Here is a 15600-nt window from a genome sequence, read left to right as displayed (position 1 = left end):
TTTCTGGATCTACAACAGACTCCAAGGTGCGATTATAGCTGTTTCTTCCAAATACTCTTCTTGTTGCCCTAGCTGCTTGATATTTGTTTCGGGTAATTTGTCGATAACCACGAATTTGATCTTCTTGAGTTGGGAGTTCTGTTTGAGTTTGTGTGGAACTCCTGTTGAGGATGCTAGGCCTTCTGAAAGTCATTTCTTTGATTCTTTCCCAAACTGTTCTTTAAAGATTTTGTTAGGATCTTCAAAGACGTAGATTTGCCCGTTACTTTTCTTTACTGGAAGTTTCCCACTAATAGAGAAATTATCAAGTCTTCTGGTTAAGCTTGATATTGAGTCTTCAAGATCTGTTGGCTGAGTATTTTGTTTGATAACAGTTTGAACTTCTTGTTTGAGCTTGTCAAACTTTTCTTCAATCTCAATCAGTTTCTGACTTTGCTTAGTTGCTAAGTAAAGCAAGGTGTTGTTTTGTTTTATAACAGCCTTTACTTGGCTAACTAAAGCTTCTTTGTAGTCGGTTGCTTTTGCAAAACCAACTGCTGGTGATTCAAAGTCTTCAGTGGCTTGTATGGCTTCCTGATACTCAGTAGTTGCCTTTTGATTGGCAATACTCATCCGGTGATGAGCCTCTTGACTTCGTGAAGAAGATTTTCAACCTTCTGGGTTTTATAATTGAGTTCTTCTGTTAGTCTGAGGGCTTCTTTCTCAACTAATTTTGGTTGCTCAGCTATTTCTTGAACAAGGCTCAGGACTTCTCTTTTTGTGAGTGGTTTAGATTGATGGATCTCAGTTGAGATTTGTTGAAGGCTTTTTCTGGTTTCACTCTGAGTTTTTCTTAATAACTCCTCACAGGATTCAAGCTTCTCTTGACAACTTTGGACTTTTGACTCAAGATCTTTTTGTTTTTCAGAAATACTTTTAAAATTCTTAAGTGCTACTTTAGAAAAGAGATTTAAACGATTATAAATACAAGCTAAATTATTGGCTAAATCGGTAGTTGTAGGTTTAGAACTATTTTCTTTAAAAATGATATACTCAGGATCTACAGTTCGTGAATTATCGTACCAATTTTGTATCTCTTGCTCAAAGCGATCGGACATAACATAAAAACTTCAAAAGTTTATATTTACAAACTTGTTTTAAGACTCACCAAACGGTTAACTTCAAACACTTACCGACTCTTTCGGTATTTTTTTTTTAATAGAAGCAATTGCGCTGTCTTTTATCTAAAAACAAGGGTTTTTATGAAGTTTTTAACAGAAATGTTACCGTAGAAATACAAGGAATTGATAAAATAATACCTTTACTGTTTTTCCTGAATATACCTTAGGAGTTTAGCCTTCCATAGAGCTAAGAACGTTTTGATTCAAAGCTCTGATACCAAGATAAAAATTATGTTGCCAGGAATTTTTATTTAGAGAAAGCCGAAGGTTTATCAATACCCTCTGTAATTGTATCCAAGTTAGAGGAAAGCGAACATGATGGCGACTTTTAATCTTTTTGAGGTTGATATCAACCACTAATCTTCCCTCAACCTCTTAATTTTGTTAAATATACAAAATAAAACTAAACGTTTATTTTATCGTATTTTATTTATAAAAACTACATAGTTGATCAATATCAAATGAAATATGGTGGGTTTAAAATAAATAAATTAGATGATGAGTCTTAGTAAAAATATTTCAAATAGATAGTAATAAATAGGGCTGTTCACTATTCGGATAAAACCGAATTATCCAATTTGACAATTTTGATTGGACTATTTTGTTCGGATATTCGGATTTTTGGATTGGTTTTCAACAAAACCGAATTATTATTTTGGATTTCGGATTGGTTTTGGTTTATAAAATAAGAACCGAATAGTCCAAAAAAACCGAATAAACATTTATTATTTATCTATATATAATATATATCTATAATTATTTATTAATTTTGTAATTTATTTTTTCAAATAGGTTAAAAACGTTTCACCCGATAAAAAAAACATTAATATGCATTTTCTCTCGAAAGTTTTGTATCTATAAAATATTTAACTATAATATATCTTCTTAGTAGTTGTTTATAAATTTCAAATCACAACTAAATTATTTGTTTTTGCTTCTTGTGTAAAGTTGGGTAATATTATAATTATATTTCGTTTTAAAATGTTTCGGTTTTTGAAAACCGAATTATAAAAACCGATCCAACCGAATTGTAATTGGATCGGATCGGATCGGATTTGAATTTAGTTTGGACAATTCGGATCCATCTTTTGAAAACCGAAATCATTTTGGATTTTACTTGATTGGATCGGATCAAACCGATCCATCCAAACGAACACCCCTAATAAATATGTAGTTGTTAAAGTGAAGCTCTTGCATTAGAGATAATATTCAAAGAAGGGTCTATTTTAAAAATGGAGTTAGCGGAAATCTTATGTAACAAAAATAATAAGCTATGATAATGCTTTAACTCTTGTCGATGCTCTAACATAGACTAGAAAATTTGTATTTTGAGAAAACAATATTTTTAGAGTTCTCTAAAGTTTTTGTATTTCTAAAGGAAACAAAAGTAAAGTTATTATACTTTTAAAATTTTATCTGAAAAAACAACTATTTTTTATGAAAATTAATTTATATTTATAAAGGTTTTAAGAGAACAATAATATTGAAAAAAAAATCAATAAAACAAAATTTTGACAGAATGAAAACGGTTAACATTAACCTTATTGAGGTGACATCTATGTAACAAATATATGTCCACATAAGCAAAATTGTGTATTAATTAGGTCTATTTTTTCACTAACACCATTCTCTAGTTTTTTTTAAGAATGGGAGGGAGGGGATTAGGAGGGGAAGACATGTTTTTTTTTTTTTTTTTTTGAAGGAGAGGAAATGATAAGGAGAGATTAGGAGGGGAAGAAAAATGAAGAATTTTGGGCGGATTGAAAGGGAAAGTTTAAAATGACATATTTTAGTCTTTGTTATTTCAGATTTCTCCTTCAAATTCACACCATTTCTTCTCTCTCTCTCTCTCTCTCTCTCTCTCTCTCTCTCTCTCTCTCTCTCTCTCTCAGACACACACACACACACACACAACACCTTCAGTTCTCCATGTCCTTACCTTTATCTTCTCCCTCTAATGAAGTTGAAGAACCCTAACCAGGGGCAAAAACGTCATTTCCATCATTTGTCTTCTCTCCTCCCCTTAAACTCGAGAACGCCTTTATCCTCTCCTCATTCTCCTTCCATCCCCTTCCCTTTCTTTCCCCTCCCATCCCATCCCTTCCCTTCCCTCCCCCCTCGTTAGAAATTAATCTTGAGAACAGGCTGTAATCGATCGATCTCATTCTTATCATGGTTTCAAACACAAGATTTGGGATCTTATGTTTTTTTTTTCATATCTTAGGTTGTACAATACTTGATGCAAAACAAAACAATCATGACCAACATTACATACACCAACACTACTAATTACATGTAAATATATTAAGCTCAATAAAGCTCAAGCTACTACTTGATTATATAAATATGAATAAAAATAAAAGGTAAACATGTCAATATAGTCAAGCTCAATTAAGCTCGTGAACTTTATGGGATAAGTATTCAAATACTCGAGTAGTTCGAGCTCGAGCTCGACTCGTCTTGAAGTAGGTAGATTTTGATTTCTAGTTGGTCTTGAGTATCTCATGAGTTGTCTCGGTATAATTACACCCTTATGTATTTGTAGAATCACGAAGATGGACATCTTAGACAATAAAATTAAACCATTAAGAAAGTTTTATTGGTACCTTAATAATATGGTAAACAATTGAAATTGTTTGAATTTCAGAGTCAATATTATAACTTATGTAAGTTATATGGTTTATGTGTATGATGCAACAAAGGATTACAAAAATTTCTAATGGATTGATCCTACATTAGGAAATGTATATTACAAAAAAGACCTTTTTAATGATATTTATTAGGAGTTGAAGAGTAAAAGCCTATGTCAAAGAGAATTAGTGAAAATGAAGTCGGTAATGGTTTGCTTAGGTTTGATTTAATAGTGTTGGTCACGTCCGTAATATTGGTCATGATTTTTCTTTGATTAGCTTATAAGTTAAAAGTTGTAACGACCTTAGGTCTATAAGACAAACAGACCTAACAAAAGCTTGTGCTCGAAACAAACAAAGATTTGGTCATTGGAAGAAGGTTGATCGATCAGTGAAAAAAAAGGAAAACCTAATTAAATACTCTAATGTTTGCTTATATGTACATATATTGATCACATGTGTATCACATTAATAAGTTTTATCCATGTAAACATGAGAAAATACGAACCAATTTCATCCAGTCAAAAAATTGTGTTCTTGGAAAAAATAAATAATGAATGGGTTTCTGTATATATGAATAGCTTTTTCTGAAAAAAAAAATTAATTAATGGTTTTTCGGATAAAATGTTAAAAATGTAATGGCTCTTCTGAAAATTTCCCTAATAATATGTTTCGTGATTTTTTTAATTTTTTTGTATTATATAACTAAATAAACATATATCTATTTGAACGAGTAAAAAAGATTTGTTAACAATTTAACAATTAATAAGTAATTTAAAAAATGGTTAAAAATGACAGGGTCCGATAATAGGTTATAGGCCCGGTTACACCTGTTAAGAATTGTATTGACAGGCCCTGTTAAAATATTTAGGATTGGCCCGGTAGACATGTTATAAACTGTCAAAGGCCCGGGTTTTGCCCACCCCACCCAATTTTGAGACATAGATAAGAGCTCACAAATTTGATCTCAAACATCCATCCAACACTCCACATGGAGCAAGTACCCAAAACAGCCTGACATGAAGATTTCTATTTTCTAAAGGTCCCAAAGGATGAACAATAACATGAAGAAGGAAACTTCCATGTATAAACTATTAAGACCAGATTTAACAAGTATACAACAGTTTTAAAAATGAAAATTCCTCTAAAATTTGTGTCCCCATCACATTCCATCCCAATAAATTCCTCTCAGGCAGACCAAAAATTACGCATGCAGGTTGCAGCCACCATCCCAGAAGGATCTACCACTTCTGTTGGCACCTGTAGACCAAAATGACCTTCTGTTACATTGTCAGTAGATTGAAGCATCAAATCGCGGCTCATAGAAACAGACTTGACTGTTATATGACTGTAGAGCACATCCAGCAATCCAAGACCATGCCTTTTTATCAACATCAAACAGCAAACCTTTCCCTTGATTCCAAGATGTAAAACAGATCAAATTATCCTGTCCAAAACACTCAAATCTTTCTGCTGATAACCTCAACAGAGCTCTAAAATATCTTGGTGGCATTCTGCTTATTTCAATCCAAATCACTTTTGCATGATCCAATTCCCAAATTCTCATACTCTGAAGAGTACTATAAAGACCGATTCTTCCAACCAAAAACAAACGCTTCTGTGTCCCCGCAACCAAATACCCATCCAACAAAGATCTTGGAAACCTTGCTGGAATATGTTCCCAATACCCCGCATCCAACTGATACATCATCAACCCAAGAGGTGAAATTGTTTCCAAATATAACCTCGAGTCACAAAATGCCATCTTTGATGAACAAAGATTGACAGCTGGCATGGTTTGGTGAAGCGACCAACTGTCAGCCTTTGAATCGTATACTTCAGTTGGAAGTGATCTGTCACCATAGATATCACTCGCAGCTATGACTTTGAAAGAGTGTTTCTTTCTATCAACCACCATAATTAACTGTCGTTGTTGGTTATAATGCATACTTGGTAGTGTTCTCCAGCTTTGTGTGAGGGGATTACAGATTAATGTTCTGAAAGTTAAGCCATCGAGACCTGAGAAACAGACAAGTCCTCCTGAAGATCCAACAAGCCAGAATGCCCATTGAGGTAAAAATGTGAAAGGGATTTTGTACCATTGTTTCAATGGTAAGCTGAAAACAGAGCATTGAGGTGTTTGTGAATTCTTCCAGAATGTGAGGAGGCAAGGGCCATGGGAGGGAACTTGGGAATGGAATTTGAGAAAACTGTTGTCTTGTAAGATTGAATTCCAACGTTTGCAAACGGAACGGAGTCGGAAGATCATGAAAGGTGGAACCCTAGCTAGTATTTCATTCAGTAAGTCTTCAGGTAGCATAGCCCATATGTTATCTTCCATATGAACATCTGGGTGTGGAGCTTTTGGGAATGTAGCAATCATTTCTTCATCTAGACCTCTGGGTTTTGTCTTAATCACCTTCTGTCTAGATGGGCTAGTGTTCCTCAACCCTAGTCCCCGACCAATTGGGCTGGTATTTCTTGAACTACTTCCCCCAAAATAACTTAATTGCCTCCCCTCATCCTCTTCATGAGAAGAACCAGTTCTTGCGGATTCCGCAGGTGAATTTGTTGACCTAGAGTCAGAAGCGTCGCCGCTCCCAACGACCATCGTTTCAACAACCTAAAAACCCAAATCTATAATCAATGCTTCAACAGACTAAGAAACACACTCAAGAGTCAAGACCCATGTTTTTTTGTAATCACTAACCAACGGGAGGATCATTTGTACACAAAGATCTAACAAGCTGGTTTAACTCGATTGTGGATTCATGAAATTGAACGTGGAAAACCCTAGATTCTCAGATTCAAAATGGGATCCTTGTTTCCCAGTTAGGTAGGCGTATCAAAGTGAAGAGTAAATAAAAGGAAAACGAAGAGTTGGAACATTATTAATCAGAGGTTACCTTTGATGGTGAAATCGGTTAGGTGTTTTATTGAAGGGTTCATCGGATAACGGAGTTCCTTCACCAACTGGGAAGCCCTAGGATCCATTCTATATTTCTTTGGATTTTTCAGACAAAGGCTTCTGTAGCTTACATTCGCTTTTTGTCGCTAGTGGTATATACAATTCATGTAAGGCATTTTCTGACTACAATTCATCCCAGAAAATGTACTGTACAGCGACATCTTATCTGAGGTAAATAACGAGATAAAAGAAAGGGATATATATTCCTACCCTTTTTTTTATTATCATACCGTCTCGATCATTACTTTTTAAGTAAAAATAATTAGAATTTGACATCATTTTCCGTATAAAAGTGTTTCTCTCTCCTCTTTTCTATTTTTAAGTAAAAGTAATAATTATTGTTTAGGTAAATAGTTTTATTAATTATTTTTAAATATATATAAAAATATAATATAAAAGATATATTTATTCGTTTTTTGTTTGATATAATATTATTGGATAAATTTCATAAAAATCATTTTTTTTAGTTTAGCTATTGTTATTTTTTAATAGATAAATGTCGTTTCCTACACATTCCTATTTCCTAGTGTTTCGCTTGGATTTTTTTTTCAAATATTCCAATCTTGGTCTTCAAAATAACTACAACGACGGCGAGTTAAATATATATTTTTTATTATTTAATCTTTAATATTGTCCCAGCAATATTGGCCATCGAAGTTTGATAAGTGAATTGGGTTATAGTTTGCTTATAGCCAAAAATTATTTTGTTTGTCCCGCTAAAGAAAAAACAAATTATATTTAAGATATACCAACCAATATTTTTATAGATTTTTTTAAACATATAATTTATTTTTCTTTTAAAATATATCAAACTCATATGTTTTAATAATGTTTACTAGTACTATATAATTTTTTGGTTGCTAAGGTGGCACAATTAACTCCCATTTGGTGGCTGCCAACTAACATTTACATACCATATGTTTAATATGTTTAATGATGTTTATTAGTAAATGTAAAATTTTGAATTCATTATATATATGTGAGGTACAATAAATTAAAAAAAAATGTTATCTTAACAAAAAAAAAAGAAGATGACCTAATAAAGTAAAAAAATTATATTTGCTAATAAAAAAAATGATATATATATATATATATATATATATATATATATATATATATATATATATATATATATATATCATACTTTATAGAATTAAAAATATAAAAAATATTTTAGTAAATAGATTTATAAATATTTATGTATCTTTTAATGAAATAATATAAATAAGTTATCTATAATTAAACCAAATAAAAAAAATAATATTTTAATAAATAGGTTTATAAATATTAACTAATTATATATTAAAAAACTGTTAATAATAACTATTAATCATAATTTAATTATTAAAATAATTAAAAGTAGTAATGATTAGTAAAAAAAAGTAAAATGATTAGTAAATACAATGATTGGAAAAATGATTAGAGGATAGAGATAAGTGGAGTTGGGATAGGAATAAATAAAGCCTAAAAGAAAGGGTTGAAATACTACCAATAATTATTATCTTTTCTTTTTGTTTGGATATTTTTATATGAGAAAATAAAAAATAATTTTCAATTTATTAATATTAAAATTTATAAATTCTCCCATCTAATTTTCTTTTTCTTTTACAAATGTTATTATTACTCTCTCGCCTAACATCTTATGCAAATTATGTATAACATCAACTTAATGACTTTTTTATTTTTACTTTTATAAGAAATGTCTAGTATTCGATCCAACGAGTTTGAAAAGTGTGAATAGGTTGGCACATCCTATGATACATATGAAGGGTTTGATTATAATTTGGAAGACAACTTAACTCATTTCATGATCATCAGAAAACGAAGAATTTCCACACAAGAAGTTCGATTATATTTTCAAATATATAAAGGGCGTTGAAGAATAACAATGAGAAACTCATGACCATCTTGTATTTTATAGACATATAGAAGCTCTTTGTGAAGTGACAGAAAAAATGAAATATGTCAAATATATTTAAAAAATATGAAATTGGTCAAAAATATTAAAGAAAAATGAATTTTTGAATTTAATGTCGACAAAAATGATAAAAACTTATGAAATATAATGATTGTCTTGAATATGACAATAGAATTATACAAAATTATATTAATAATGAAAAATCATTGTATTTGTAACATCCCTACAAATTTGAATGATAAGATTGCATGTGAAATGTGATGTAAAAGGGCACTTTGGTCCAAAAAAAAGAAGGTAAAAGTCATGAATTTAACTATCAAGTTGGTTAATACATTTTCACATGATAAAATGATATTTAGAAATGGTTATTTGATTATTTAAATATGGTTTTAGTCCTTTAATAGTATAATGTGAATTACAAGGGTAAAGATGGAAGTTTGGCTAAGTACTAAGTTGAAGTACATACTACATGACGAGTAATCCGGCGTCATGCAACCTATAGATGATGTTTGACGTCGAACGGTGAAGTATGTTGCTATAACAAGAAAGGGTATCCTATTGTGAGCTACGTAACACATAGTTAAAGTATTACACTACACGCTCAAAGTGTGATGTTATATTGAAAAGGAGACACAACGCGTGTTGTGGATGACGTGTCACAACTTAAAAAAGAACCCGATGCGTCCATACGAGTTACACGACGCATAAAATACGATAGGATCAAATCTTTATTAGGGTTAAAATCGGCCTTTTTACCTCATTTCTCAACCCCAACTCAATTGAGAGTCCTTAGAAATGAATTTGGGAGCTTTGAGCCAGGAGATTCATCAAGGATTTGCAAGAGGAACAAGAATCAAGCAAGTGGAAGTGAATCCATGTATCCTATTCCTTCCCTTTCTTAACTCCATGTGATTCCTCAATGGTGGAGTTGTATTAGAAATCGGTAAAAATGCCATGAATATCTAGTGTAATGTAGTTACAAGCATTGTGATTATGATTTCAAGCTTTATATGTTAAATCCATGGTTAAATACTTAGATTGAGAAATATGGTTATGAAACCCTAAGTGATTGATTTTTTAGTTAATGGAAATTAAGTTTATATCTTAATGAGTTAAGACTTATATATGTAATATCCGTGGAGGTTAATTGATTTTGAGACAACACGTTGGAATGTGAAATTTTTGTGATAAGTTGAATTGGGGTTATGCCCCTTATGGAATAAGTCATGTTATTAGGAGTATGTTGTTTGAATAGGATTTGAAAGAAGATTGGACAAAGGGCACCAGATAAAAGCCAAAATGATAGTTAGTTTTCACTAACTAACAAGGTGAGTTTATGGAGCTTTTTAAACTGGGATGCATGACTTACTGAATTAAGAACTATGTTTTATGATATAATTCATAAGAAGTTATGATTCTTCGAAGTTTCGCGTTTAGCCTTATACGACAAAGTGTGTCGTAAAAGATGAATCAGAGATAGGTTGCTTATTAGCCTAAGCGATCTAAATAAAAGTTGTAGTAATCGTAAATATGAAAGTGTGCATATAAAGAACGCCTAAATCTAACTTCGTATGAAGAAGTTATGATTTTTTCAAAATTTTAGTGCGACATAGTACAACAGTGTGTGACATAGAAATCGAAATTAAAATCGGTTTATAGTTACCTAAAACAATGTAAACGAGAGTTGAAGATCTCGTAAATACGAATCAAACAATATAGAGACAATCGATAACGAAGTTCGTATGAAGAAGTTATGAATTGTGCACAGTCTTTTACAATGTAATATTCATAGACTGTAGATTTAAAATGGAATGAGAATTAGCCAACAAAGTCTAGCAAGATGTATTTTGGTGGTTAAGTGGAAGAACGAACTCTTGCTACTTTTGACTAGTTGGGTCAACTCTTGTTCTGCTTATTGGTTAATGGTGCAAAGAAAGCAAAGGAAATAGTCTAAAGGGTCCCGAAAGTTTTTGTTTTCACAAGCCACTTCTTGCATGCAAGGGAATTAATCAACAATTGTAGCATGATTGCGAAGAAGACGATTGATCGTGATATCCTTTTTATTTATTTTGGTATGATTTTATTTTTTATTTTTATTTTTAGTTTGTTTAATTTTGTTTTCCATGTTGATGCTCTTATGGTTTAGATATTTGCAAAATATCTGCCCTTCGAATGCTTTCAGTAATTCAAACAATTAGGATCGAGAGCAATTTTCTAAAAAGAGAAAAAGCCAAGAGAGTTTGAAGTTGATAATCAAGAGCCACGACTTTTAATAAGTGTGGGATGCGCGTTGAGTTCGTGAGGGATTATTATTAGAATTCTTATGTAGCATTATGAAGATTAGAAGAAGGAATTATACACCCCATGATCCACAAGTTTTAAGAGTGGCAGTTCTGACTTCATCGATTTCTATGGTGTGGAAGAGTTGTTCCCACGCCGTGGAGTTTTGTTACAACGCGGATCAGAAGTATTATACCATCGGCGTATGGGCCCATGAATGGTGACAACCAATCATATTCTGCCATGCAACATCTTCTGGAACATTCTTCCATGTCATACAACTCATAAGCATCAGCAACACACATGATGGAGCACCGTGTGCCATAGTGGCAAGGTTGGAGAACTCGCTACTCGGTACCTGCTCGGCCGAGGGGGGAGTAGCGAGTACTCGGATTACTCGGGGAGTACTCGGATACGGTAAATCATGTAGAAAAATATTTTAAAGGAAATTATACATGTCAAAGATCATAATTTAAAATATTAGTTAATGTAAACTCATTACAAAATTAGGTGAAATATCAACAAAAGATACATTTTCAAATGTTAAATTGTTTCAAAAATAGACACCATTATTTAATATTATATATTTAGATTAATCATTTAATCTTCCTCTTCCAATGTAGCTCCGATTTGTTCATTGATGTTAACTCCATCCGATTCATATTCAACATCATCATTTAGTTCTTCCTCATCCTCCGACACAAATTCTTCCTCATCAAGTTCTCTCAATCTAGAACTTCTACGATTTTGTAAAAACTCCTCGTCACCCATAGCTTCATCGGGCTCAACTTCATCCAACAATACATCATTTTCGACAATCCATTATTGAGCCTCACTTGCATCTTTTGCTAAAAGTACTTCCATATCCTTAGTCTTCCTTTTTTTGTTATTTTCCATCAAATTTGCATTAAATTGAACAAAAACAAGATTGTTCAATTTAGACGTCTCTAATCTATTTCTTTTCTTTGTATGTACCTACAAAATTAAATAAGCAAAATTTTTTTTTTGATAAATATACAAGTTTTGAATAAACTACTTAAAAATTATAATTAAAATTTAGTAAACTACCAACCCCTTCAAAAGTGCTCCAATTTCTTTCACACCCCGAAGAACTAGTTGTTAAAGAAAGTGTCCTTGTAGCAATATTTCTCAATTGTGGAGTTGAGGCACCATAAGCAACCCACCAATTCGCTACAAGTTGAAAAATACATTGTTAAATTTATTATTTTGGAATTTTATATAATAAATACAATTTAAAATATATTACCCGGATCAAATTTGTCGTTGTTCACCTCACATCCTTTAATTGCAATTTCTCGACTAAAATTTTCTTGTTTACCCATGTAAACCGACAACTCAACCATCACGATATGGTTTTGCAAAGAATTATCTCCCGGATATATTGTATCGACAAAATCAACAATCGCATCGGTCACATCAATATCATTTTGGATCTCCGGATTCTTATAAAGATAATATGGATTTAAAAGGTAAGCTGTCAAATGTAGGGGTGTATCAAGCCTACCTTTCATCTTTTTCGAAATGATATCCATAATAGGCTCATACGCGTTTTAATTTGTCACACCCCCAAACCGGAACGACGGAAACGTTCGGGGGCGGAGGACGTCATGCTTAGCATCACAACCAGTGAGAGTGCTGTCAGGGACTTGACCCCTGGCTAGCTGCGTGTCACCCACTTCAGCCCAGCATAGAGGGGATCTGCACTTACGACCATAGAGGACTTCAAATGGCGCAGCCTTGATGCTGGTATGGTAGCTGTTGTTGTAGGAAAATTCAACCAAAGGAAGATGAGTGTCCCATGACGTGCCGAAGTCGATGACGCAGGCTCTCAACATATCTTCCAATGTCTGAATTGTTCTCTCACTCTGTCCATCTGTCTGAGGATGATAAGCCGTGCTCATATCCAACTTAGTTCCAAGAGCCTTCTGTAGCGATTGCCAAAATCTCGAGGTGAACCTGCTATCTCGGTCGGAGATAATGGATACAGGTACCCCATGAAGGCGAACTATTTCTCGAATGTAGATCCGCATGAGTCTCTCCATCTTGAAATTTTCTTTGATTGGCAGGAAGTGGGCGGATTTAGTCAACCGATCGACAATCACCCAGATGGCGTCGTGCCCACTCGGAGATCTGGGTAACTTGATGATAAAATTCATGGTGATCATTTCCCACTTCCACTCAGGTATTTCCGGCAGCTGAAGTAAACCTGAGGGCCTTTGATATTCTACTTTTACCTTGGCGCAAGTCAGACACTTACCCACGATGGTAGCAATTTCTGCTTTCATGTTCGGCCACCAATAGAGTTGTTTGAGATCCATATACATTTTATCTAAACCTGGGTGAACGGAGTATCTCGTCTTGTGAGCTTCGTTCATGACAACTTCTCTGTAACCACCATACTTCGGGGTCCAGATACGGTCCATGAAATAGTAAACTTCGTCTCCCTTGATCTCTAAGTTCTTTTCCATTCCTCTCAAGGCTTCATCCGACGTGTTCTCTGGTTTTAAGGCTTCCAGCTGAGCCTCTCGGATTTGTGTGGGTAATCGGGAATGGATGGTCATAGTCAATGCCTTCACTCTACGACCTGAATACTCCTTGCGGCCGAGGGGATCTGCTACCACATTGGCCTTGCCGGGATGGTAGTGAATTCACACTCGTAGTCACTGAGTAGCTCTACCCATCGCCGCTGTCTCATGTTTAACTCCTTCTGATCAAAGATATGTTGCAAGCTCTTATGGTCGGTGAAAATGGTGCACTTGGTTCCGTAGAGATAGTGTCTCCAGATCTTTAATGCAAAGACCACTGCTCCCAATTCTAGATCGTGAGTTGTGTAATTGACTTCGTGTGTTTTCAACTGCCTCGAAGCATAGGCGATAACCTTTCCTCGTTTCATGAGCACACAACCTAGGCCCTGATTGGATGCGTCACAGTAGACAACGAAATCTTCCGTCCCTTCGGGCAGGGACAAGATAGGTGCGTTGCATAGGGACTGCTTCAATGTTTCAAACGCAGTGTCTTGCTTGACTCCCCAACTAAAGGTTACACCTTTATGTGTCAGGGTAGTTAAAGGCTTAGCGATTCTGGAGAAGTTCTGGATGAACCTGCGATAATAGCCTGCGAGACCCAAGAATTGTCGGATTTCTGTGGGTGTCTTTGGTGCCGACCAATTCTCGATTGCTTTGATTTTGGAAGGGTCCACATGTATGCCTTCCTCGCTAACCACGTGACCGAGGAAAATTACCTTCCTGATCCAGAACTCACACTTTGAGAATTTTGCATATAGCTTCTCCGCCCTCAGTGTTTTGAGTACCTGCCGCAAGTGTTGTTTATGATCATCTTCGCTCCACGAATAAACAAGCATGTCGTCAATGAACACGATCACGAACTTGTCTAGGAAAGGGCGGCACACCCGATTCATCAGGTCCATGAATACTGTCGGTGCGTTGGTTAGACCAAAGGGCATTACTACGAACTCGTAGTGTCCATAGCGAGTTCGGAATGTTGTCTTGGGCACATCATTCTCGTGAACCCGCAACTGATGATACCCTGACCTTAGGTCTATCTTCGAAAAGTAACTGGCTCCCTGAAGTTGATCGAAGAGGTCGTCGATTATGGGTAGGGGATAACGGTTCTTGATGGTAAGCTTGTTCAGCTCTCGATAGTCGATGCACATCCGAAAGGATCTATCTTTCTTCTTTACGAATAAAATCGGGGCTCCCCAAGGTGAGGAACTCGGTCTTATGAATCCTTTGTTGATCAGCTCATTGAGCTGACTGGATAATTCTTGCATCTCTGCAGGCGCTAAACGATAGGGAGATTTAGCTACAGGAGTAGCTCCAGGGATTAGATCGATACGGAACTCGACTTGACGCTCGGGAGGAATTCCTGGGAGATCTTCGGGGAAAACATCAGGAAAGTTACAGACTTCGGGGATGCTCTTGAGGTCTTTAACTTTTTGCGTCTCGTCGACAACATGAGCTAGGAATGCATGGCACTCCTTCCGCAGATACTTCTGGGCCTTGATGCATGAAATGATATGAAGGCTCGAACTGAGTTTATCACCGAAAATAGTGAGGGCTTCGCCAGAGGGAAGATTGAGACGGATAGCCTTCTCGTAGCAAAGGATATCAGCACGATTGGGGCTTAACCAATCCATGCCGATAATGACATCGAAACTCTTAATGGATACAGGCATAAGGTTGATGGAAAAGGAATGACCGTCTAGAGTAAGAGGACAGCCTATGAATATATCGTTAATGCTCTCCTTATTTCCGTTAGCCATCTCGACGGTAAATGTTTCGGTTAGAGGTTGGGATTTACACTTGATTAGATGTTTGAATGCATGACTAACAAAACTTCTCTCCGCACCAGAATCGAAAAGAATGCATGCATAAGAGTTGTCAAGGAGGAACGTACCTGTAACAACGGTAGGATCAGCGACCGCTTCCTCCTGGCCCATCGCCAGAACTCTTCCTGTATTACCGCCCGTTGTCGCCTTTGGGCAGTTTCTTTTGAAATGCCCAACTTCCCCACATCCATAGCAGGCTTGGCTGGCACCCGCACCAGGAGTCGGATTAGTTGGTTGGGCTGGTGCCCTGCAGTATCGGGTCATGTGTCCCTTCC

The 15600-nt window shown here is 35.0% G+C and overlaps 1 protein-coding gene across 2 annotated transcripts; it reads right to left on the bottom strand.

Moving 5' to 3' along the window:
* Positions 1-4855: 4855 nt before the first annotated feature.
* LOC145160408 (F-box/kelch-repeat protein At5g15710-like) lies at positions 4856-6858 on the bottom strand. 2 transcript variants are annotated; one of them, XM_079079578.1, is made up of 2 exons: positions 6501-6858; positions 4856-6413 (listed from the first exon to the last, which is right to left on the bottom strand). In XM_079079578.1, exons 1-2 carry the CDS (start codon positions 6513-6515, stop codon positions 5082-5084), a joined length of 1347 nt encoding a protein of 448 aa, XP_078935704.1. In that variant the 5' UTR covers positions 6516-6858; the 3' UTR covers positions 4856-5081. The 2 variants fall into 2 exon arrangements, with proteins under 2 accessions (XP_078935704.1, XP_078935705.1); XM_079079579.1 differs by having other exon boundaries at positions 6697-6857.
* Positions 6859-15600: the final 8742 nt, after the last annotated feature.

Source organism: Lactuca virosa, chromosome 2 (genome assembly GCF_052849685.1).
Source record: "Lactuca virosa cultivar CGN04683 chromosome 2, Lactuca_virosa_CGN04683_v6, whole genome shotgun sequence".
NCBI classification, from domain to species: domain Eukaryota; kingdom Viridiplantae; phylum Streptophyta; class Magnoliopsida; order Asterales; family Asteraceae; genus Lactuca; species Lactuca virosa.
This window is presented reverse-complemented; position numbering and strand designations above follow the sequence as displayed.